Below are 26,823 nucleotides of genomic sequence, written 5' to 3' on the forward strand. Positions count from 1 at the left end.
AAATGATTTCCATTATTTGTTGGTTAAGATCTTTTCTAGCTTGGCTCTCCTGTCTTGCACCCAAGAACCCTTCCTTCCCCCGACTGAGCTCTTATATTTTGGAGCCTGGGTCCCTGATACTTGCAGTTGGATCTCCTGCTGCTATTCCTCTTTGTGATCTTCATTTGACCACCTTGGATTAGGCCTTTGACATCCATCTGTTCTCCCCCAACTTGGATAAGTCCCAGGCATCTTGGACAGAGCTGGTCACTGCCTCATTGTATTTTCTGCCTATGCCTTTTCTTGTAGTTACTGGCCCAAGAATACCCATCCTGGGTGTTCACCCTAGAATAACTGATCCTACCTAGTACCTGCTGCTGTCTTCTTATCCTAAAGACCTGCTACAGCCCTTGGCCTCAGCCTTCACATGCTCCACCCTGCTTTCTCACACTTGAGCCCTCATTGAGAACAGGGAAAAGCCCTTTGCTCTATCATCTTGTTACTGGAGCTGCTTTTTCTGCCGTAAGAGTAGGAGTCTCTAGTCTTTTCAAGGAGGGAATTCCCACGTAATCTTTTTCAGATCTTGCTCAGAACAGATGGAGCTATGAACACCTGGGTGGCTGGACTGATGTGCCAACCAGGAGACTGGGGACTTCCCCAACTGAGAGCAGTGGCCCAGCTGATGAAGGAGGTGTGATTTCTGTATGTCAATGACTCATGGCCTCAGATGAATGGTGCTAGGCCCTCTTCAGCCATCAAATACCTCCTAAAGGCTCACTGGGCAGGCACTGCAGGAGGCGGGGGGGTCAAAAAGCCTTCTTTTAAATGGCACCTCCCTGTATCAGACAGTTTTCATTGGTCATTTCTAATCCTTCTAGCAACACTCAAAGGGAGTTCATGTCCCCACTTGACAAAGGAGCAAACCAGAGTTAAGTAATGTTCTCAAGGTCATACACCTACTAAAAGGAAGAACAAAATTCAGAACCAGTTCTATCTCACACCAACTCCAAGTTCTTCCCAGATACCACATGGTGCCACTACTCACTCATTCACCAATTTATTCAGTCAGTCAGTCAGCAAACGTCCCTGAGAGTCTATGGCAAACCCAGGGTTTTTGCTAAGTTCAGCGTGGAAGATCCTTCACCAGGAATCAGACGGTCACTTTGGCAGCGCTTAATGGGAAGCTTTCTGGGAGGTTTTAGAAAGCTGTCACTTATGTGGGGCATCAAACAGAACAGTTGGCATCCTTTTAATTAACAATAATAGTAAATGTACAGTCCAGCAGTCTTTCAAAAGGAGAAGTGGTTGCAAGCTATGGAAACTCCTGAAGATGAAGTTTTCTCTGTATTTCCGATGGGCGCTGAAGCTTAAGGGGAACTGAATACATCTGAAAGGTGACGGGGCTCTTCCATCGGAAGCATCGGACAACATCTGAGCATACCCAAGGGCTATAGATTCTAATTTTAAATCGAAACCACCTCTACATATGAATATAAAAGTATATATCAAACTGGGTAAAATATGCAGGCATCAAAAAGGGAAAGGGAAAGGGAAAGGTTTTAATCCAAGTGGGTCAAGGAACGTCTTGTACAAAGTAAGTAAAGATTTAAGGAGCCAGTACTCCCAAGCAGTGAGCTATGAAAGAGCTATACCTATTTGATAGAGAGAGAGTGAGCAGGGGGAGGGGCAGAGGGAGAGGAAGAGAGAGAATCTCAAGCAGACTCCATGTTGAGCATGGAGCCCAACACAGGGCTCAATCTCACGACCCTGAGATCATGACCTGAGCCAAAATCAAGAGTCAGACACTTAAATGACTGAGCCACCCAGGGGCCCCAGAGCTATATCTATTCTTAAAACCTTCAATTATATCCTATATAGCCTCTGGAAGTCAGATCTCTAAGGGATGGGGTGGCATGGGATAGGATGGCATGGCATGGGTCGGGATGGGGTAGAATGGAAAAGCGTAAAATACTAGAGCTGGAGGATGACTTCTAAGGCACCACACGCCTCCATTTGGTAAGGAAAGCGAGACACGTGACTTGACTGACAGTTGGCGTGAAAGCTATATCTGCGGCTTCTGGGGGTGCAGAAAAGCTAAAGGCTGATTTGATTCTACTTGTGCTCAGCTGTCATCTTGAGGTGACAAGGAAACTAAGACACCCACCAAGGCACTGAACTTAAAAGATAGAGACTCAGATTACCCACATTACCCTATTTTGGAAGGACCTCTTCAAGGTGCCAGCAGGGTCTAGCATCAGGGACTGGAAGAAGCTTTCTTTGAACAAGAGTATCTTCACTAACACATTTTTCCATGTATCATCTTTTGGCAAACATATAAACTATTTCCCTAATGGTACACTTTGAATTACTCCAAGTTGTTGGGGATCCCAGTTTCATTTTTCCAATGACCTTATTTTGGTTTCTGAATCTAAAGTGAATTTGAAAAGGTTCTGGGCCCCGGTCTGGGAGTGGGGATTGCGGCCCCTAGGCTCTCAATGCTGCCACTGGGAACCTCCTAGGGCTCACTTCCCTCACCTGCACAGCAGGTGTTTGCTTGGAAAGGGTGGCAGGGCAAGAGACACATAGAAGGCAATGTCTTGGAGAAACGCCAAGCTTGAGAGGTCTCCCAATCACGTGTATTAAGAAAATACTCTGTCCCAGGCAGAGCACTAGGTCCCTAACATGCACACTCAATCATTCCTGACACCAGGTGAGGTGAGTATTGTTTCCTCCATGGTCCACGTAAGAAAACTGAGGCTCAGAGAGGTCATTGAACTTGAACGAGATCACAAAGCTAATAAGTGCTGACATGCAGTCTCAGGTCTCACACCCGGACCTGCACCTGCAGAGCCCCCTTTGCTTACTGCCTTCCTTTCGGATGCTGCCCCAAAGCACCCGGAGATGGGGCACTCACGAGGCACAGCAGGTAAGCCCCTTCCCTTGCTGGGAAATTCTTCCTGAGTAAACCAGAAATATGCATCTTTGAACAAATGGCCATTGGTTTTAGTTTTCTGTTGGGGAACAATTAGTTTTGCAGCGATTCTAAATCTCTTCTCTGTGTAGGACAGAAATGCACAGAAATACATACACAGGTAAACAATACCAGCTACCCTGCCATCTTATGTCTGTGGACAAGAGAGCAAAGGACAAAAGGGGGGAAAGGTTTCAGAGTTTAAAGGTCATGGTGAAGCCCTGCTGTCACTTTACCACTCAACGGCTGTAGACTTCGAGCAAATGCATCTCTTCATCTGCCTCCACCTCTACTTTTTCTTCTGTAAAATGGAGTAAATTATCTTTGGCTATTGCACAGGCTTCTGGGGCTCAAGAAGGTATATAAAACCACTACATAAATACAAGCTATTTTTGTTGTTCATATCCTGTATACGGGTTGAGAGCCTAACTCCATTAATTTCACAAGTGCGAGGAATAAAATACCTTTTTAAAAAGTCTCTCTGGTCACAACTTTTGGTAGATGGTCCTGTACTGAGTGTAGATGCGTTCACACGTGAACAAACATTCTGATGAGCAAATCAAGACTGATACAGGTTTAAGGATAAGAAGAATCACTACGACTGGTATAAGGGCCAAGTTTTCCTTCACTCGCTGGATTGTTTGTGGCATTAAAAAAAAAAAGATATAGAGGAAGATGGGAGATGATTACTTGCCGCAGGAGGAGAGTTGAGTTTCATGGCTGAGCTATGTTAGTGACTCTGAGACTGGCCCAGCCGGAAGGGGGCAGACACACGCTCACACCCCACGGAGATGACTTTTGATGAATGGCATCTTGGAGCACCCTGCTCCTGGTGGAGGCTGCGTCGCCAAGCCAGAGCCGTCCTCCGAGTTCACCTGTGAATACATGATCTCTCCAAAGTCAAACAGATCCCTGAATCCTTTCCAAGTCGTGCCGATGAGGAGGCTGGATGCAGCCGCTTCCTTCACTGTTGGTTGTCGAGTTGCCGATGCGGAGTCCACAGGGCATGATTTGATGCCTGCACCTCCATTTAATGCTTTGTATGTTATCTCGTGATTTCTGAGGACCACTGCTGTCCCCAGGGGTTTGCAGGAGACAAGCTCTGCCTCTTATCTGGGAGCCAGGGACATTATCTAAACAGCTGCCACCTGCAGAAAGGCTGGTGTCAAACCAAATACACTGGCTGAAGTACCTTTTTTAGGGGAAACAACACATATGTGCATGTGTGTCCATGCACACACACACACACACACACACACGCACACACTCCTGGAATGAATCATTTGCAAGGCTGCCAAAGCCCATAGCATGAGCCATGCCATGCTAACCTGATATCCTACGGACGTCTCCCCTGTCCCCACGAGATCCCGTGTCTGCCTTCCTATCTAAAATAGGACCTGCCCAATGCCGGTCTTGTGGGCAGGGAGCCTTCAGCAGCAGCTGGGAGAGGGAGCGCCGGGGGAGCCCAGAGCCACTCGCTTGGAGTCGCTGGCAGCTGTCTTTGAATTCGGGAGAATCCTTACTTCCCCAGGCAAAGGGACCTTTATCGTAGTCGGGAAAGAGGAAGAGGCAGGTTAAAAAAAAAAAAAAAAAAAAAGATGACACAAAGGTTGCTTGTCACAAAGCAGAGAGAATAGCTTCCCATTCTCCTCCAGGCTCTGGCCTCAGATGACAGCTGAGCACAAGTGGAATCAAATCAGCCTTTAGCTCTTCGTCTGCACCCCCAGCAGCCCCAGATAGAGCTTCCACGCCAGCTGTCAGTCAGGCCAAAGCGCTCAGTAAATGCCCATGATTAGCGCCTTCCTCAATTGGGAGTGTAAATGGAGAATCACAGCTCACTCCCCAAAGTAGCTGGAGCCACACACCCATTAATTTCTACGGAGCCAAATGTAACTAGAAAATGAATGTTCCTGTACACTCTCCAAATTTTATTTCCCTTGCTAAAATGTTGGGGGGGAGGGATATCTTCCTCTTATGATCTCGTCTCATATTTGAAATGATCTGTATGTTTGACATCCAACCAAATGATCTCCAAGGGAGACAATGAAGGCCCCCGCACCCCCATTCGCCAGTGTTTAAGGCTTAATGAACTCTTGGCGAGTTCTCTCCTCCCAGAGCTTCACGTTTGTTATTACTGTTTAATGGTGATCTGTCCAACACTCCAACATGCCAAGAAGCCTTTTGCTTGTAATCAGAAAAAATATATTTATTTACTGGTTGCGTAATCTGGCCAGGTTTTCTGGAGATCGCCAAGCTCACTAAGAACCGCCACACCCAGCTGTGCTCTTTGTATTTAAATCCAGGCATTTTCCAGGGAGAGGGGCGCTGGGTCCAGCCTGCCCGGCTGCTCCCGCCTCCACTGCAGAGATAATCTCTCTCAGCTGTGTATGAATCTGGACTGAGAGGAGTACGTTCAGAGCTCGAAGCCTTTGGGTGCAAAAGATGCTCTACAGATGCACATTCAGAGTAAACAAAACCCATCAGGCCCCTGCAAGAGTCCGACGCCTGATTGCACTACACACATCACGGTGGAATCTGCAATCGGCAAAGTAATTGGTGTTATTACAGCTGATGGGGGATTTCTGATGCTGCCCGAGCTCTCCTTTGAAATAATACTCAGCCATTTAATTTGTCCAGCTCTCGTTTGGCTGATTGCTCTTTTCTGCTGGAGTTTATCAAGAATGAAACGCGCTGTCTCTCCAGACGCCTGTAGGCTGAGATTTCAGAGGCATTTCTGTTTTCTACAACCCCCCCCCGCCCCGCCCCGCAACTTGTCTTACGGGCCCCATGCTTTGGTCTCCTGTCACAAGATGCCAGTTTTGCAGGAGGTTGGAGGCGGGTGGGGGGGGGTGTGTCAAACTTCAATTTAATTCAAAGCTGCCTACCTCTGGTTCCAGCTCCAGAGGTACTGGAACACACCTGTTAGACCATAAAACGATGGTGAAAGATAAGTAAACCTCCAAAGATTTGGCTCTACTAAAGAAGGCCCATGAAATTTGTTAGGTCCAAAAATCAGACACATAATAGACGACACCTTCATTATAACCACAAGGCTAGAAGGCATTAAAGAAACATAAAAAAGTGGATCTGTGCATTTTTGTGTGGGTGACCTCTTTACACCCCTGGTATCCGCGCATGCATGCCTAGAGTGGGTTTTACAAACACTTACCGAGCACGTACGTTTTGTCGGAAGCATGCAGACTCTTTCCTTTACACGACGCTCATCCCCCACCTCATTCCTCACTTTGGCATTTCTGCTGCTACCCAGAGGAAGGGCAGGAAAGCCAACTTTAGCCAGCTGTGTTTTCCCACAGTACAGACGAGGCTGGAATCTAGGCAGAGACCTCTCATTTCCATCAGCAAGCTACTTGCCCTGCAGTGATGGACTGCTTACTGGAGATAGCAGTGCTACGGCCAGGGTGCCCCTCTTCCACAGATGCCCTGTCAGTCCGATGGCCCACGAAATCTAGAACCCACAGGCTTCTTGAATCATGCCTTGCCTCACTTTTAATATAGGAACAACTGAATTTATGGATCTGAAAGTCATCGTATAAAATCCCCCAAATCCCCGATCCCTAACCCAGTCCCTCTGAACAGCCCCCGTCCAAATGCCCTTTGGTACAGTTCCTCGCTGACTCTTCTGGGCGCTAAGTCACTGTGCCTATGATTCTTCAACATGGTTAGAGCCAAAGCAGACATCCAGAATTATGCCGAGGATCACTGTACGAAGGGGGTTGGTTCAGATGAGGTGATACTCTGGTGCTTGAAAAAGCTCTTGAGACATTTATTTAAGATCGTTTTTTTAAAAAAGATTTATTTATTTTGTGGGGGAGGGGTAGAAGGAGAGGGAGAGATAAGCCCAAGCAGACTCCACACTGAGCGTGGATCCCCACACGGGGCTCAACCTCACGACCCTGAAATCATGACCTGAGCCAAAACCAAAAGTCCGACTCTCAACTGACTTTGCCACCCAGCTGCCCCTATTTAAGATCATTTTAATAAGTATGGCTAGTTCTTCTCCATGGGGAAGAGAGTATGTTAATTCAGAAAGTGCCATGGCTGGTAGGAGAAGGAAGCAATCAATGAAGGCACTTCTGGGTGTTCTTGTCTCCCAGCCAGTGGTTCCTCTCCAACCCTTATCCGTTCCTGTCCATCTCTACCCTCCTTCCTCCCCTTCTAGGGTCATTCATTCGGGGCCAGAGTGTCTGCCATTGCTCCCTCTGATTGGCAAGCATCATACACCAAGTAATGAAAAGATTATGAGGGGTCCAGATTTTTTGTTTGGTTTTTATCTTTTTTAATTCTTTGGCAATCCCAAATTCTAGCCTAGAGCTGCAATTTGTGCTCAAACCTGACTTGAGCAGTCCAGGGTCAATTCCAATTACGTAACTTGTAAGAGTAATAAGCACTTTGGCGCACACTGATGAAGTGCTCACCAGACACCAGACACTATCCTTCGAGTTTATCTATTCAATCCTCCCCAAAATCCCATTGGAAAGGTACCCATCTCTCACCAGTGAGGAATCTGGGCCACGGAAAAGGGAAATAACTTGTGGCAGTCACACACCTGGTAGAGAGCAGACCTGTGATTCTAACTTAACAGGTTGCGCCCAGCACTGGTGCCCTTAACTACCAAATGATAAAGCAACAGGAAATGTTCCCCGTGCTAGATACTGGATACAGAAGAGTGGGAGAGGTTTATGTTCTATTTCTAAATAAGCATCCATTGTTACTAGTTACAATAATAAAGATGACAACAACATCACATCAAGTTTTTTCGTCTCATGCATCACTGGCTCGGGATACATGTTGGTGGCTTTGCCAGAGGTTTTGACAAATATTTCTAGGAAGGTGGGAGATGCAGAAGGAAACTCAGGTGCAGAGGTGGAGGAAGGAGATGGTCATTATCAGGGAAATATCAGAAAGCCAGGGAGAAGGTTGTTTGCAGGCTTAATGCAGCCTCCAGACACAAGCCAGCAGATGGCTAGAAGGCGCTGCTCGAGGACTGCAAGCTGTTCCACTAGGAGGGGCCCTTCTCCTCCAGGAGGGGGTGGGGGTCTCCTGACACCTCTCCATGGATCCCTTTTGTTTGGAACAAAGTGGTAGGAAATGGTTGGGTAGATGGGTGACAGGACAAGAGGGCTGAAACGTGAGCCAGGCAGTATGCTTGGAAAGAATTTAAAAAGCGAGTTGGAGGGCTGGGCCTTCTTTCTTTCTCATGAGGCAGGCTTGAAAATACTCTGCTAAAGGAAATACGAGGAGGACACCTTCTTTCAAGTCCTAAGGTGGTCTGTGAATTTGCATTTCCTGCATGTGAGTCACTTCTAGATCTAAAAATGTAAAGAACAAAAGGATGCATCATTTTAAAATCTAGACACAGGGAAATCTGACACTGTAATCCACGAATCCACTAATAAACACTAATAAACACACACATTTGAGATACATCACCAAATGTTGATGACCCCTGGCCTCAAAAGCAAGCATTGCAATAGGGAAATTTTTAAGCTCCCATAGCGGCCCCTTAACCAAAAGGACTGGAGAGAAAAACAAGAATAGGAAACTAGAAACATGAACACAGTGGAAGAAGTCACAAAGTAATAACGTGTTGAGTCTCAAGGGAGGATAGAAATCATCCAATACTATACCTTTGTTGCTAAGGTTTTTGTTTTTGTTTTAGATGGGAAGATGACAGTTAGAAGAGAAGAGAATCCTATTCAAAGTTAATCCCCACTGGTTGGCTTCACTTTGGTTATATTTCTATTCTGAAAAGTTGAGCTTAAATCAGATTTTGAAAGGCTCAATCATTTTTAAATATGCTAGCAGGGATAACTCATGTTGATTCCTTTGATAAAGTGGAAAAACTTTCTGCATACGAATAACTTCTCCTTTCCCAACACCCACCTGCCATCTATCAATTTTCCTGGTGTGAGCTTCTGCACATTAGGTTTGTTTTAAGTTCGGCCCACCTGCATGAGGCCCTCAGATGGTCAGAGAATCTTGGAAGAAACAAAATATTCACCAAAGTCTAAAGAGATTTAGTATCCCAGGAGAACTTATTAAAACTTCAGAATATTCCACTGAAATGCCAGACACTCTGGAAATACCTGGAGAACTTCTTTCTCCAGGACCAAATGCCAATGCTCTGTTGTCGTTGTTGTTGTTTTAAAACAGAACATTAAAAACACTGTCAAGGCAGACAACGCAAAAGGCACACCTGTAGATGAGGCTGACGGGTTCACATAAGAAAAGTAATAGTGTCAGCTGCGTTCAGGGTAGCTGTATGCACGTGAGCACAGCATTTTTGTTAAAGATGCTCTGCTTCGTCAGAGATACCCATGTCTGGAAAGATAAATAATTAAGTGGGTTGCCTTAGGAATTACGGGAAAGGATCCGAGTTTTGTGTAGGTATCCTACAAATAGAAAGACACCTTTACAGGTGGAGCCATTCTGGGGAGGGAGAGGGGACATTATTTGTAATACAAATACATTCACATGAGCTCACAGAAACAGGCAAAGAAAAACAAGAGTCCAGAGCCTATCCTTTTGATAAAGCTAGGAACCTGTGTAATTAGAGCAGAGCTTCTCAAACGATTATCAATGAATGACCAGATATTTTTACCCCGACCCATAATTTTGTAGGATTACTTCGGTAAAATACTATAAAGATAAATCAGTAGGAAAATGATCACATGCTTGATGTTATGGAAACATCGAGTGGCTACAAAGGTTTCTAAATATTCTATTTCTAAAAGAATCTCATGCTGGGCCAATGACACACTGGACAGGCCAGCACTAGTCTGCAGCCCACACTCTGAATAGTATTGAACAAGGAGCAGAGGTACAGAGCGGCTGATAGAAGGCAAGCCAGAAGAAAGGTCTGGAGAAAAGCAACCTGGCTCCTCAAGTCAGGGGACGTGGTGTGTTGGCCAACCAAATGCATTCTCTTGGGGTAGTACTGCAAAGCCAGCTCTGTTTAGATATCTTTCTGAGTCCAGAAAAAATGTCTAGGCAGCAGAGGAGACCAGAAGCCCAAACACTATCAGTAGCTAGTTTAAAATACTGGGCAAGTCTCAGCTGTTGAATGAAAGCAGCAGAGGGAGTGTATGGGCACAGGCTTTACAGAATCTAAGCTTCGCTGTGCTTCCTCTGCGTGGATGGTCATTTCTTCCCTGTTCAAGGGGCCTGATGTGGGGGTTAGGGGCTGCGGGGTGAGGGAAGCACACGGCACGTTCCAAGCACAGGGGAGACACTATTTCAATGTGGGGCCTTTACCTTCCCTCCTCTTCAAGACTCTCTCTCTCCTGCAGTCTGATCTAGAAAGCGAGGAGGTTGACGTAGGTCCTGGGGAGCTTCTGCAAACACCACCCGGACTAACTGAACGGGCTGAGACCTGGCTCCTGTAGTTTTGACAAGCCGCCCCCCTCCCCCCAATTACTCCCACCTGCACTCAAGGTTGAGAACCACTCCTCTAGCTGCTCACTAGCTTCTCTTTCTATTTTGAAAGGGGGGGGGAGGGAGGAAGCACCAGTTGTGGGACTTCCTTAGGTACTTTTTTTTTTTTTAAAGATTTTATTTATTTGACAGAGAGAGACAGCCAGCGAGAGAGGGAACACAAGCAGGGGGAGTGGGAGAGGAAGAAGCAGGTTCCTAGGGGAGGAGCCTGATGTGGGGCTCGATCCCGGAATGCCGGGACCACGCCCTGAGCCGAAGGCAGACGCTTAACCGCTGTGCCACCCAGGCGCCCCTCCTTAGGTACTGTCTTGCTTTGGAATGATTCTTCCCTAAATGGCAAAGTAGCTATTACGTGGCGAATTCAAGACAAGCCAACCTGTTTTCTCATTGCTGTGCGTCTGAGACAAGAGACGACATGGAGATCTCCCTCCGCCTCAACTCGGTTCCCTCCTCTGGAGAAGGGGCAACAACCTTCACGATTCTGTATTTGGGAGTTTGGGAAGGACGGGAATGAGAACAGCAGAAATTCTTTGCCAAGATGGAAGTATGCACAATGCTCTGCAGCTGTCCCCTCCACCACTCTGAGATAGGCGGGCTGCGTTTCCCTGGAACCTGGCGAAGTTCAAGAAAACTCAACAGAATGTACAAAAGTAAAGAGGAGGCTGCTCGCCCGTGTATTACCAGTGGTCGGTCTGGGTTTGACTGATCTTGCGGCATGGCTAAGCTCTGATTCGAGGTGGCGCGGCAGAAGTGGTTTAGGACACTGAAGTTTGATCCAGACTGCCTGGCTTCAAATCCCAATTCTGCCACGTAAGGGCTTTGTGACTTTGGGACAATATTTTTACTGATTTCACAAAGATGTTGTAGAGATTAAATGCTATAATACATGTAAAGTTCAGAGAACACTTCCTGGGCTCTGGTGTACTCTGAGTAAGTCCTTGTCACCTGGACACTCAGCCAAAGGCAGGCTGAACATGTATTAACACCAACGCCTGTTGAGTCCAACAGGGGCTGGATGCTCTGGAAAATCCAGAAAGACAGGCAACTTAGGAACTCAGGGATTCATGCTAACAAGAAAGTACCCGGGAGAAAACTCTTAACTCTTGAATCTGCCCTGCTACTTCTCAGTGTCAGAGCAGCCGTCTGTGGCAATCGAAAACACAGAACATCACGGAGCCATGGGCTACTATCATGGAGCCATGGGCTACTGTCATGGCCCCTTCTCTGGAGATGGGCACAGTTAGGGTATCTTTCTCCTCAGATACTCCATGGCTTTCTCAAAAGCAGCTTTTCCTCACAAAATATTTGAGGTTCTTGCATTAAAAACTTCTGGGTTGGGGCGCCTGGGTGGCTCAGCTGTGAGCGTCTGCCTTCGGCTCAGGTCATGATCCCAGGGTCCTGGGATCGAGCCCTGCATCAGGCTCCCTGCTTGGCGGCAAGCCTGCTTCTCCCTCTCCCACTCCCCCTGCTGGTGTTCCCTCTCTTGCTATCTCTCTCTGTCCAATAAATAAATAAAATCTTTAAAAACAAACAAACAAACAAAAAAACTTCTGGGTTGGGACTCATGGAGCCCAGGACGTCATGCAGACTCCCCTGATGACACATGAGCAGAACTGATAGTTAGGCCCGAGGAAAATGGAGTACAGTTCATTTAAGGATAACAAAGCTCTCCTCCTATGAACACTGGACCATAATCATTCTTAATCCAGGGATGAACACTGGAGCTTCTAAGCCTGTACTTCCTTCTGGGCCCCCATTTTGGTTAATGGTACCCCTATTTCTCCAATCAGCCAAGTATTTGCTGGCTCCACTTACTGTGTATACGTCTCAAATGGACCCATGGTACAGGCTCATTACTGGGTCCCTTCTTCACTTCATCCTACCTACTGCCTCTGAGGTAATTGTCTCCCCTCATAGCACTGGCTCTTCCCCACCCTCAAACCTTCACCGGCTCCACCCTCAGATGGATTATAAAATCGAAACTCTGGATCCTGATTCATATGATTCAACTGTAAAATGACATGTTAAGATGATCAGAGAAATCTGAATACAGACTGGGTATCAGAAAATATTAAGGAATTCCTGTTACTTTTGACAGGTGTGATAATGGCACTGTGATTGTGTGTATGTGTGTGTGTGTGTGTGTGTGTGTTTAAACCCTTATTTGTTAGAGAATCTTACTGAAGTATCTATGAGTGGAATAACATGATGGCTGGAATTTTTTTAAAAACTCCCCCCAAAACTTAGAATTATAATTATATACATACAAAATTAGATCTACCTGTATAGAGAAAGACAGACAACAGATATACACATCCCTATCTATCTATCTATCTATCTATCTATCTATCTATCTATCTAGGAGTATAAATACAGTAAGATTGGCAAATAGTAATGGTAATTATTATTGAAGCTGGCTCAACAGTGAGCTGGGAACCAATGACCTCAGCCCCAAAAGCTGACTGTCAAAGACTTTGCGAACAGGTTGTTAAACCATTGGCAGCTTAGAATTGTCATGGTCGGAATATTTATACCACAGAGATCAGCAAATGCTACAAACCAGGGCTTTTGTAGCAACAAACCACTGATGTTGGATAACAGATAGAAGTTGGATAATATATGGAGGTTTATTACACCTACTTTGGTATAAATTTGAAACTTCAATAATAGTTCAGTTTTGAAAAAATCCAACTATTTCCCCAGACATTTAAGAGCTTCTGTAACTTGGTTCCAACTTAATTTTATCTCTAGTCCAAGTCTTCAGAACATTCCCAAGCATCTCCACCCTTGCTTTGGGCTTCACCCTGCTTCCCCAGCCATGGAATAAGTTCACCACCTCACTATCACTGTCTTGGCCCAGGTACAATGACACCTCTACCTGGAAGACTTCCTAGCTTGCTCTATACAGACACATTTTCTCCTTCCCCTGAATTCTGAAATAATTTAACCTGTAGTTCTCTAATGCAAGAAAAAACTGAATTCACTGTGTGTGGCAGGCATCAGGCTAGGCTGCTTTCACCACGTTGTCCCATTTGATCCTGACAACTATCTGTGAGATAAGCGACGTAACTTTTTTGTTTGATAAGGAAAGCGAGGACTAAAGACATAAGGTAACTTTCCCAGGGTCACAAAGCTGGTATCAGTGGCAGAACATTACAGAATTGACGAATTCTGGGGAAGCATCTGCACAGCAGGGAGCCCCACATAAAGGTCTCCATGGGTGCTTTTGAATAAAACGGCAACTCGGTGACAGAAAGCCGTTTTCTCGACATTGAAAAATGTCTTCCCGTGGGTCCTGAGGTACTCCCTTCTCACCTTTCAGTACAATATACCCTTGGCCATAAGAGCAATGGACCGTTTGGAAATTCCTTAAAAATGGCTACCCTTGATAGGACAGCTATTACACTTGCCCCACAAAATCCTGTCACAAGGCACACAGAAAGTAAAATTCCATTTTTTCTAAAAGAAGTATCCTCCTCTTGTCTGAGACAATGGGGAGTCTATAAAGTAGGTGAGAACCAAGTGCCTTAGTGGGCTCTCTCCTCTGGAGGGAATGCATCTTTTCAAGGTCACTTTCCCAGCACCGAGGCTGGACCTGTGAAACCCCGCGTCTGAGTGTGGGCCCCATGCTATGATTATTTCTTCGCCGCATTCCCCACCTGGGCTCTTGTAAAGGTGCACACCAGTACCCACGGGCACATTCACAGGGACACTCCACTGCGAACTTTAAGAAGGCTTCACAACAGGGCTCGTGGGTGGCTCGGTCAGTTGAGGGGCTGTCTCTCGGTTTTGGCTCAGGTCATGATCTCAGAGTCCTGGGACTGAGCCCTGAGTCAGGCTCCGCTCTCAATAAAGAGTCTGCTTAAGGATTCTCTCTCCCCCTCTGTCTCTGCCCCTCCCTTCAGTCTCACGGTATCTAATAAATAAATAAATATTAAAAAAAAAAATAAAAGAAGACTTCACACCCCGGAAGGAGCCAAGAGACAAAGAACTAAGTGCCAAGAAACCTGGGATGCCCCTGGTATCCTAGATGAGGGCAATGGATTCAGCATGGCCTAGGATTGCTCCTGGAGACCAGCCCGCAAAAGTCTAGCAAGGGGGAAGTGGTAAATATGTGATGGGACCAGCAAGCAGACAAAAATGGCCAACTGCTAGAAGATTCTTCAGTGACACGGAAAGCACGCAAACAAAGCAGAAGGTAACAAAAGGCATATAAAATATGATATCACATTTTAAAAAATCCACTAGATGCATATATTTTGATATGTAACAAAGACTGTAAGACTATACCCCAAAATGTCATTATCCAGATTCCTGAGGTGGAGTAAGAGGAGATTTTTTATGTTTTTCTGTACTTCCTAGATTTCTTAAGCTTTTTTTTTTTTTTTTTTTTAATAATGTCCATCACTGCACAGGTTACAATTTTTTTTCCTTGTGATGAAAACTCTTAAGACCGAGTCTCTTAGCAACTTTCAAACAGACAGTATTATTAACTACAGTCAGCATGCTGCACTTTATATCCCTTAGGCCTGTTTCTTTTACAACTGGAAGTTTGTACCATTTGACTCCCTTTACACATTCCAATTGCTACAGTGAATACTTATAGCTTTTATACTGGGGTGAAAAAAGATTGGTGGATTTTTCTAATGGGAATAAGATGTTTGCTTTTATTCTCATGGGGGGTGGAGAGGGATGGTCCGGCAAAAGGGGATGAGGGTCCTCATTTCCAACCATCCAAAGACAAGAAGAAAAGGAGACTTGCTGTGTTTGCTCCTTCAAAAGGTAAAAGAACAAGATAATAGAAAATAAAGATGTGTTTTGGGTGGCAACCAAATGGAAGAGAAGGGCCTAGGGGGTTTAGATGTGAATTTCAGAAGCTTTTCCACCTGTGCGTTTAAAACTTGCTGAGAACAGCCACCTGTCAGCCCAGGCCTGACGCTGGGAGGCAGTTCTCCCCTGTGCGGTGCAGAGGCCAAGCACACCAGCCCCGGGGAGAACACCACTGCTCTCCCACAAGCCTTGGAAGCATAGCATCTGCCGGCAGACTCTTCCTTGGAAGTAATGTGCTTATTTCCAGGAATGGGCATGCTGTCTTTACAAACCAATCATCATGGACAGAAAGACAGTCACTTCCTTACCCTCCTCTTCTCTATCTGGATGCACAAAGTACAGAGACAGAGAGACAGAACAGTCTAGTGCAACATTAGCTGCGGCTCCACACTGTCAAAGCTGCGGACCGTGGAAGATTAGTGAGGAAATTGTGGCTCTTTTCCCTAGGCGGCTGCAGCAGGAACAGGCACCAAGGGAGGGAAAACCCTTTATATGCATCTGATAGGTGTGAATCCTGTGAAAGCTGACAGGCCTGACTGCAGTGACCTCGGGGGACCTGGGGGGTCCTCGGTGTCTCAGTGAGTTTCCCTCCTGAAAGTCCACCACACTTCCTGGAAGGGAACGTGTCCGTGAATTACTGCAGACCTCAGGATGTGTGGGGCTCAGTTTCATCTGAAACTAAAAGAGAAAAATAACAACAGAAGCCAACAATTTGGTGCAGTGGGGCTGAGAGAAGGCAGCCCAAAAAGCATGTGGGCAGCATTCTGTTTCTGTTCAGTAAAGCACCCAAAAAGGGTGGTGTGAACTTGAGATACATCCGGGCCTTTTTGATTTAGGAATAACACTGGAGAATTAACTTTGATCTGGGCAATACACTCTGGCCACAAGATTCCCAGGACTTCCTGGCCTCGGGGAACATGTATCCTGAGGAGTGAAAAATATGCATTTATGTCTCCAGCCTCAGGGGAACGACACAAATGGAATACTGTGGAAAGGTCAGGCAGTTCGAACCAGGGGAGTGAGCCATCCGTACCAGCTACTGTGGGTTATCTGTGGGAGCACAGAAGCTGCCTTTCTAGCATCATGGCCTCAAACATTATGGACATACCCCAACTATATTTAAATTTCCCGCCCTTAACAACTCACTTTAAATCTAATATATAGAAATGTGGCTCAACAAACATGGCAAGAATATGACCACCTCAGAAAAGATGGATGCCAAAATCATATACACCAAATACACACACACAGACCCCTTCCATACACTCAGTCTCCACGTGTGCCTTTTCAAGCCACAAAACATCACACAAGCCTTTTCTCCTCTTTATTTTTATAAATTTTTGGATAAAAATGAATCTTTAGCTGGGATTCCACTGCGTGTGAGTGTCGCCGTGGACGGGGTACGGGTCAATGTTGATTTTCTTTTGTTTCACATTCCCTTAGCTCACCTGCAAATTTGTGTGAATCTGTGTGAATGTGAATAGTGATTATCAGTTGTCAATAGTTGCTAGTTATCTAGTTTTAAAACCTCTTGCATCAACAATGGATCAACAAGGATCCACAGAAGGACGCCACACCCTAGACCAGTGCAAGGATTCATCTTTGACGCTCACCCTTGGAGCCCTTTGTTCTGTTCATTCTCTTTCTCAAACCCCTCACTTTCCACTCTTTGTTCTTGTCCCCAGCTCTCTGTGTGAGGACCCTGTTCCTCAGTGCCCCTGCAGTGTAAGGGGACACACAGGATGCACCCCACAGAAGTATAGTGAGGGCCTGGGGAGCTCTTGGATGTGAAACAGATTTAAAGAAGAAAACATTGCCAAATATATGGAATTCTCGGTACTAGAAAACGACTTGTGCTGTCCCAGAAGGTGTCTGCCAGGAGTGATGGTATCGCTCCACAGAAGTACGAACAATGGGAACCTGAGGGCAGGCCCTGGGTTGGAAAAGTGACAGAAAGAGAGACAGGGGCAGGGACGGAGGGCCACAGCTGTCTCTCCTGGGTTTACCTCTCTTTGTACACACGCTCTAGCTCCACTGGGGTGTGTGGGGAACACAAGGACCTCGGTGTGTCTGCTGTGTATTTGCGTGTAAGTGTGTGGAAGCTCACGTGCTCCTGCATTGACAGTAGTCCCCTTCCAGAGACAGCGAGGGTGATTTTCCATCTTTACCACTGCCGAGGAGATCCTCAGAGGGCCCCTGATGACCTCCAAACAGCATTCTGGCCAGAGACGATGGTGGCCTATTTCCCACCCATGATCAGCAAAACACAATCATCTGCTTGTGCAAGAGTCTCAGATTAACCTGGCCACCACACCTTGACTCTAGGTCATTTGCACACAAAGAGTTCAGAAATTTAAGTATCCCGTCCCCAGAAAGAGATATGCAGGGGAGAACGCCAGCCTCAGCCTGCCCTCTACCTCTTTGGTTTAGCTTCTTCCTCTGCTAGGCTGCCCATCACCATGCATTCCAGCCATCTTGGCCTACATTCCCCCCCCACTATAAGATATTGAGAGACAGCAGAAAGAGGTGATTTTGTTTGCGAAGACATGAGGGAGAAGCTGAAGGAGAGAGCAAGCTACCAGGTCATTGTCAAGGTTGACACTGTCAGACTGTCAGAGAAACTGGAGATCCATCATTTGGGTTTCTGCCCTGGCCCCAGCTTCCTTTGCTCATGACGAAACTATGGGGCATTCCACTCTCCCGAGCTTCACCAAAGGATCGGTGGACTTACCTGTGGCTGAAATCCTTTGAGGTCGCTGGCTGCAAGGTCACTGGCTGTGAGGAGCTGGAAAAGAACAAAGGAGTCTTCTTGAGTGATACTTCTCCAAGTTTGCACACAGTATCCCCACAACTGATCAGCAATGGACTTACCATTGCCCAGATCCAGAGCTCAAGAAGCAGAACGGCAAAAGGCAAACATGGTATTTCTGGGCTAGGAACCCGGACGCAACAGCCTTCTCACCTGTGTCCACCACACCTCTGACTTTATCTCCCTCGGCTGCCCTCTCTCTATGTGCCACCAAGTCTACTAAGGGTCTTAAATTTCCAGATCAGGGACTACGTGTGGACGTCAGTAGGTCCACAGATGCCTGAAATTGTGAGTATAATTATGCGTGAATTTACAGATGTATATAACACTTTCTTAGGGAGAGGGTCCCTAACTTTCTTCCTACTATCAAAGTAGTCTGTGATACCAAAGCTAAAGAGACAGTTACAGACCATTTCGTCTGGGAGAGCTGTTTCTTCCTCTCCTCTTCCCCTTCCCCCTCCCCTTACTCCCCCTGCTCCGTACTGCACCTCGCCTTTCTTCTCCTCCTCCTTCTCCTTTTTCTTTTCTTCTTCAATCAGACCAGTAAAAATAACCCTTCCCTTTTCCCACCTACATGTGAATCGGTTTCCCTTCATCATATATTACCTTTGATCTTATGAACTATTTAGGTGTTCACAGCTTATGCCTCAAACTGCCATGTGCAATATTGGAAGATAAGAGTCAGGTTTAGATATTTTCTGTGTCTCTGTGTTTAATCAATATTAAAGGGTCAAGTTCATGTTTTGATATTTTTGCATCCTCTCCAGAAAGCGCTAAATAGAAGCATACGATTAATTACTAAAATAATCACATTCTTTATTGTTGCTCAAAAATACTGGGAAATTGTAGGATAAAGAGAAAAAGGGCAGATGCTTATTTTGATTCAAGGAGTGTGACTGCTAGCTTTGTTAGGCCCGGAGAGCGTCTGCGAAAAATAGGAAAGACTTCATGTTTGCTGTAACAATATTTTGTTTGGTTCAAGAAAGAGAGGGAGTCATGCTGGGCTCCAGTGCCTCCAGCCTTCGGGAAAGCTCAATTGGACTGTTTAGCTTCTCTACATCACTTTGCCAAAATGATACGTAAAGTGGTGTTAACTCCGGGATAGAGCAGAAACGAGGTGGAGAATGTACACGCTGTACCTTTGTCCCCATACCCAGTCCTGAGGGCTAGGTTCCCCAGTCTGAAGGTGTCCAGAGAAGGCAGCACTAGTCCTGACAGCCACTGCGGCCCTTCTGTTTGTTACGAAACAGCCAAGCAACAAGCTATTGGGGCACTTGACTAGTCACTGAGGGCCAAACCTAATCATAAGACAGTCCCCGCCTTTAAGGAACCCACAGTTGGGTCAAAGGAATAGATATGTGTGTGTCAGTGTGAGCAGAGGGTAGTAGGAGAGTGTAAGCATCAAACCGTGTGTGCATAGAGCACGAGTGGTCACGGGGGGTTGCCGAAATAAGATGGAGTTTGAACTGAGCCTTGCAAATGGAAAGGCAGCAGGACAAGGTTCAGGTGGGGCAGCTGCAAGAATCAAGACGTGGACGAGGGATTTGCCCTTCCCCACCCAGCTCCCTTTGCATCTGCTCATGCCAGCCATGGCGCACATTAAGGATGAAGGAGGGAATTAGGAGACACTGAGGGTCAAGGATGGCCAGGGTATCCAGCACAGTGGCTGCTGCTTCCCATACTTTTTCTTTTCTAACCTCACAACTGCCACATGAGACAGGAAGCAGCTCCATTTTATGGATGGGAAAATTGAAACTTCGTGGAGAATAAATAGCATTTTCTAGGTCACACAGGTAGTACACGTATTTGGGATCTAAATCCAAAGCTGTATTTTCCCAAAGGTCATCCTCTCTCTTTTGTACAATGATGCCTCTGGATGATAGCACGCTGGAGATAACGTGTTGAGGTGCCACAGTGTAGCAAAAAAGATGAGTGCTACTTTCTTTGTCAATGAGCCACAGGCAGTAACATAAAGCATGTCCCTATGAATGACCACGCATGGTCCCTTCTTCCAGACATTCTTTCATTTAATTGGCAATGACCATTTACTCTTCAGATCTTATTAATGCAGTCTAGGTCTCCAACTTGAGCTGAGCAAAGGTTTGGGTGGAGCTGGGGAGGAGGGACAGAAAAGCTGGAGGGAGGTTTGAGCATGGGAGTGACCTTTGCAAGGGCAGAGCCACCAACATGTGATAGCATATAGAACCAAACTGCAAATTCTCCAGGCCTTGGGAATCCAGCAGGCAGCCACCTTTCTTCCCTCATCTCCCCCTCACCCTTAACAGAGTTCACCAGATACAGAGAAGGTGCGAGACAAAACATCTACTTCCTCCTAGCTCTGAGATGCTTCATCTGGAAATCAACCACAAGTGTGTTCAAAGCATCTCAACATATGCACTATTCCCTCATGTCAGCGATTTTGGGATTGAGAAGTTGCCAGATCCATCTGTTTGGCTGGATATAGAGATATGGCATCTTTGGTTATTACTTGTTACGTCCCTAGCTCAACAAAATTAGGATCTATCCTACCTTCCTGGAAGACTTACATCCTCTTTCCTTCTCTTAAAAGGAAACCAGATGTATGCAATTTAGTTCTTAATTACTGAAGGGTCTGTTTTGTGCTGTAGTGTGTGTTTTTTATTTTTCCATCTAACAAGACCATGCCCAACAAGACCATGATTTATATCTTACGTAACTTCTGCATTCCTCAAAGTGATGAGAGGACATCATCGGGTGATTAGTCAATAAATACCTGTTGGCCAAATGACTTAAAGGGAAGTGGGGAATACTGTCAACCTAGAGGCAAAGGCGAGGATGGCTCCATTGCTGAGCCTGGAGAGCAGAAGTGTGAGAGACGGCTTATGACACCCTTCAAGTCGACAAGAGGAAATGGCACTCAGCATCGAGCATTTCCTGCATGAAGTAGGCACTCAGATATTTGAATGAATTAATTAGCTTTACATGATGAGAGCCAGCTCTTCTCTTCCCGCTGTAGGTTTATGAGTGAATATTGGCTTACACTTCAGTGTAGGTGTCAAAGGTTAAATTGAAGGAAAGACCGGATGAAAGAGAAAGAGGTTGAGCAGTGAATGAATCCACTACCACACAGAGAGGGGGAGCTCCCCTTCCTGGGGATGAAACAATGCAATAGGCCCAGGGCCATTTAGATGTGTTAGCTTATCCAAGGTGGGTTTGGGGAAGACAGTGAGGAGGTGTCAGGTGTGGTTATCAAGTAACTTCCAGAACTCCTGAATTCCTTACCTTGGAGATTCTGAACTACTTCCCTCACAATCTAGCAAGCATTCCAGGTGTTATCTGACCTGGGAAACAGCCAAAGGCAAGTCTTGCCACCTCCTGCCTCAAGGGTTCCTGAACAAACGTGTACAGAAGTCTGCTTCTCCCCCACATCCAGCCAGGAACCCCTGCCTGCCTGGCTGCTGGCTTCTACCCTTGCTCTAACCAAACACATGAGCTCTGGGGCCAACACAGACCCTGCTCCTTGAGCACTCCCCTTCACAAAGCTGATTATTTCTAAATGTCTCCACCTTCTGCACCCAGGAAGGAGAAAGGGCTGGCCCTTGGCACTGAGGCATCATGCTCAGATGTGGATTAGAAACACAGGACGAAGTCCTCCTGTATTCTGCAACTGCAGCCCATCTAGATCTGGACCCCAAAAGAGTTTCAGGTCCTGAAGGAGACAGCTCAAGTTCTCCGGGTAGATGAGAAAAACCACCGTTTCCCCAGTGGGGTCAGGAGCCACCTCTTCCGGGGAACTGGAGCAAGGGAAGGGGGTAGAGTCTGAGAGCCCCCACCGTGTCCACCTCTCCCTCCCTTCAACCGCAGCGCCTCTGCTTTTCTCTCTTTCATGTACACAAATGGATTTGGAGTCACATACTCTGTCACTAAAACAAATGTAAACCTTCCAGACTAACTCCTTATTTTGCAGAAGTTGATAAGTGACTTCTCAAGATCACATGGCTAGTTAACAACAGGCCCGGGCGAGGCCTCTAACCCCAGTCCCTCTGCAGAAAGCGCTAACCCCAGACACAGCTGGCTGCCTGCCTCTGTGCTGAAAGTGAGACGCATGTGCGCGGAATACAGGGGAAACTGAGGCCTGGGCAAGAAGACACAAGCGTGTCCCTCCATAAAGCCACTGCCCTGAAAAGCATTGATCCAGACCCTCTCCAAACCATCCCCCTACTCAGAGAATGGCCTCATTCTGTCCCACTGGAGAAACGTTCACTGCTCAGCGCAGCCTGGCTGTGCAGGGAGGGATCCACAACAGGGAGGCAGAGAGGGAAGAAAATGCAATCTGCCATGGCTCTGGGGACTTCAATCAGGCTGAAGTTAATGAAAAGGATCCTGCCTTTTCCCAGGACTGCTAAATGTCTGCACTGCTCCCAGAGAGAGGGTTGAGCAGGTGTTGGGGGAGAAGGGCAGACAGAATTACATTTAAAAGGCAAAGGAAGGAGAAAATTCCTTCATCTCCCTGGTGGAGTGGGCAGTGTTCCTGGGGCCCTGTCTCAGACCATTCTCATTCCTGACACGTCTTGCTGTTCTCTGAAACAGTCCACATTCAAAATATTAGGATGATGACCCCGCTCTCCATTTTTGAGGAGCTGCAATTTCTCTCTTGGCAGAAGTTGTTGTGTTGTGTTTTGTTTTGTTTTAGGTTTTTTGTTTTTTTGTTTTGTTTTGTTTTTTTGTTCTTTGTGTTTTTTTTGGTCTCTCCAAGCCTGAGCGGCGGGGTTAAGGAGCAGAGAGGAGGATGAAGGAGCTGTGGGGCCTTGCGGGGGCAAGAGAAGAGTCTCTTCGCCTCCTGCTCTTCTGCCACCCAGCTCCCTGCATGGGGGTCTCCTTTTGCTTCCCTCTCCAAAAGGCACCTCCATCTAGCTGCAGCCAGCATCATCTTGGCCCTCTAGGACTGCCCCTCAAGCAGCTGTCCTCCCACCTGCTAACTTCTACAGTGTCCAAAGCTTCCCTCAGAAGAGGAGAAGAGGCGGCTCCCTTTCCTCCCTGTGCCCGCCTGACCCAGGAACATCATTTCCCCTCTCCTGGCCCCTGGCCAAAAGGACACATCTCATCTGGGGAGAGTGGGGCCTGATACATCCCCACTGATCCCCTAGGCTGACCTGGGACACATGCATCTGAGAAGGGGATCACTGACACAAAAGGGGGGGGATATGGGTCACCCTGGACATCTGTCCAGAAGGATCTCAACCTTGTAGACATGCAGCTGGACAAACTGAAGCCTGGTTGCACTGAGGATCCTGTAGGTCATTTGTTCTTCCCCCATATTTCCTCCCTTGTGGCCAGAGAAATAAATGAGGGCATGGGAGATGGATGGACAGATGGATGGGCGGATGAATGCATGCATGGGCAGGTGGGCAGATAGATAAAAGAACAGAGCAAAGATGGCTTTGGGGAAATAAATCCTCCATTTAAATTGTCTTTAAACATCCCATCCTTTCATTAAATAAAACATCTAGTTAAGGGGCAGGTTAAGCATCTGACTCTTGATTACAGCCAAGGTCATGATCTCAGAGTCATGAGATGGAGCCCCATGTTGGCCTCCATGCTCAGCAGGGAGTCTGCTGGAGATTCTTTCTGCCTCTCCTTTTGCCCCTCCCCCCACTCACCCTCGCTCTCTCTCTCAAAAAAAACCCTTCTACTTAACCCCCTTTATATACACACATTCAACCTGTTCCCCTTTCCTATTTTATAGGAAATGGATCTTTTTCTCCCTCTTTACTTTGTGAAGTGGCATTTGCTTCCTCCTTTGTCTATAGGAGACAACCTAGCCCCCGAGCCCAAACAGTTCAGGACAGCCTCTGTGGAAGGCAATGTCCCAGCAAACTGAAACAAACACCCAAGCAAATGTGTGACTGAGGTTGTTGGAAACCAAGTAGCCCCACTCTCTAACTTGGCAAAAAGGAAACTGAGGCTGAGATAGGCTATGAGTCACCCAACGGATAATCTGGCAAAGCCAACCCTACGTACACAACCGAGAGTGTGTTTTAGATGGGAGATTGTGAAAGGGCCGGGGAGAGCTGCAAGGTGAGTCAGGGGTTAAGACAGAGAAAAGGGAAGAAGGTGAAGGTGATTTCCACCAAGCAGCAGGCTGTGGAAGCACCCACCAGCAGTGAGCCCACTGCTCCACCGGGGTCACAGAAGGAAATGTGGAAAAGTGGAATAGGGAGGTGAAATGGAGCTCATTAATGGCCATTGCTGTACAAAAGGGCATTTGTTAGACTTGGTGGAAGAAGACTCATGTCCTAGCCTGGTTCCAGCTCAACTCATGATGGGATCTGTCATGGGTTTACTTCACCTGTCTGGGTCTTCTTTTACTGCCTATAGAATGAATTCTACATTCTCTCTGGCCCTATACTTCCAGCACCCCGAAATGTCCTTAGTTCAGGTTTGAAAAAGAGATGGAAGACTGTCTCTAGTTTCGTCCCTCTTCTCCTTTTCAGCAGCTCTGCCTGCAAAACACACACCTTAAGAGGCTGTCTACACTGTCTGGAAGAATCCCTAATCAGAAGGATAGAAGGGAAGGCGGTGGGATGGTCTTGTACTGTGTCTCCATTACTGGACTGGTGTGCAAACAGGAACTTAGACAGATGGTCACTCAGACTGCTACGTGGGTTCATCATCCCAGTGAGCCTGCACTTACATCCACATTCGAGCTCAAGGTAAACAACCCTACAATTCTAAAAGCATTAGTCCACCTGCTGAGACGTTTTGGGGGTGTGGTACAGAAGCCAAGCAGCTGGCTTCCCATCAGCCTAAGAAGCAAGGAACACACTTAAAGCTGCCATCCTGGTCTGGCTGAGTGTCCTTTTGCTAAGTCCCCTCAGTCCTCATGGAATTTTAAAGGTTGAACCTGAAACCACTGACAGCTCCAGCGTTAGCTATGGAATCCCTTCCCAAAGAGCAACAAGGATGACTAATACTAACTGAATATAACTCTAAGCAAGCCTGGTCTTGATTTCTTATTTATTTTTTTAAGTGATGGGGTTCTAATATTTACAGGGGAGATCTCTTAGCAAAATCCCCTAAGTATGCAGCCAAAAGAGCTTTACTCTTTTTTTTATTATTATTCCCTGCATAACCTTACACATATAGCCTATGTTCTAATGGTGGTATGTGTATTTGGTTATTGTCCAAGTCACAACTGTTTCCACTTCTGAGTGGGAATGTCTTTAATCCTTCTTCTTGTAGATTAGAGCTATAACCACAGACACCTAATGACAGAAGAGGACTCTAATGCCCTAATCTAGAACTCCCTGAGACAATGAGTCTTGTTTTATGTTACTTCAAACTGGTGAACTTGTAGAAGCTTGTTCCACCCTTTTTGAAATTCCCATTAGAATTCTTTTTAAATGCCTTGTTCTTTAGACCAAGAAAAATAGATGTCATGGAGAGCATCTTGTGTGGTGTTGGGTGGGAAGTTTACAAAGGTCAACCCGGTATAAACTGGTGACACGTGACATGGACGGTCACATCCCCATTCCTTAAGGATTTCGGTTAAGAGTACCTCAAGGAGGTTAAGTCATTTCTGAAGGTAGCAACTGGTAGGAGGTAGAATGGCTATGAGCCCCGTTTGGCTGACTCATGTTCTTTTTCACTACATCCTAATGCTCTGAGCTCTGCTCTTTGGGGAATGCGTGTTATCAGAGGTTCCACCACATCCTCTGTGATGCTCTGACACCTGAAAACGAGCCATGCATAACAAACTATAGAGAACAGTGCTTTTCGAAGAGTGCCCTAAGGAGCTGTGGATTCCACAGAATGGTCCTGGGGACCATGAGCAGGTGAGAGATGGGAGCTGAGGTGGGACGTTCCAACCCCCAGCCCACTTTATCCAGGGCAGCACAACCTCTATAGGTATTTCATACTGGCCTTCCGTGTTAAGATGATTTAAAGCTTTGTAAAAAAGAAATTTTGAAAACTCATATCTTAAAAGAGAAGGCCCTTAGATAGGGCAATGCACCATTCACAGTGCTAACAGAATATACCTGGGGAAAAGAGAATTAACCTTTAGAACTCATTTTGAGAACACATTAGACCTCATTTTAGGAACACAGCCTTTAATACTTGCCATGAGTTACTCATCAGGAAAATGCTTTCTCTTCCTTTCTTTACCCTTTCTGCCGACAGTGATGTCTGCTCTCTTCATCTGAAGTTCGGCAAGCTACATGCTTAAGAAAGCATAACTAATTTACCAGGAAAGGAAGGAGCTAAAGATATGCTGCTTCTCAGGAACACAATCTGGGCTGTAGGTCCTTTCCTTTGAATGAAATGAAGAAATCACATTGCAAGCATCTGTGGGCTGTTTCCAAAGTCCGTAAAAGGCCAATAAAGGAGGTTCCCCTCATTGAACATATGCCAAGTGAGGCTGGATGCTGAGGCAGGGAGGGAATCCACTCTTGTCTCCCTCTTCTCATCATTGGCTGAGTTTCTGCTTAGAACTGACCAGATGATCTGCTCGCTTGGCTCCAAAACTAGTATTACAGCTTTCAAATGTGTCCCCTTGGTGAATCCCAGGAAATGGATTTACACCCCTAGGCTCACTCACATCAGAGAATGGAAAAGTCAGAAGGTGCTTGCTTCAGACAGGTTCTGAGCACTAGAGTCAAAAGCTCTGCTCCGCAGCTCAGTGCAGCCACTCTGGCTGAGAATCTGCATCCCTCAGGCCAAATCTGGAGCAATTAATCACAGTTACAGGTGAATATCTAAAAGGATACAGTCAAGCAGGACCCAGGGAGAGCTGAACCTC

The 26,823-nt window shown here is 46.4% G+C and overlaps 1 protein-coding gene across 1 annotated transcript in view; it reads right to left on the bottom strand.

The window, feature by feature from the left end:
* Positions 1 to 26,823, bottom strand: part of SETBP1 (SET binding protein 1) — a 363,337-nt gene that overhangs the window by 161,133 nt on the left and 175,381 nt on the right. Inside the window, 1 exon segment of the mRNA XM_044382971.3 lies at positions 17,967 to 18,020. Coding sequence (XP_044238906.3) covers positions 17,967 to 18,020 — 54 coding nt within the window.

This window comes from Ursus arctos, unplaced genomic scaffold (assembly GCF_023065955.2).
Source record: "Ursus arctos isolate Adak ecotype North America unplaced genomic scaffold, UrsArc2.0 scaffold_17, whole genome shotgun sequence".
NCBI classification, from domain to species: Eukaryota; Metazoa; Chordata; class Mammalia; order Carnivora; family Ursidae; genus Ursus; species Ursus arctos.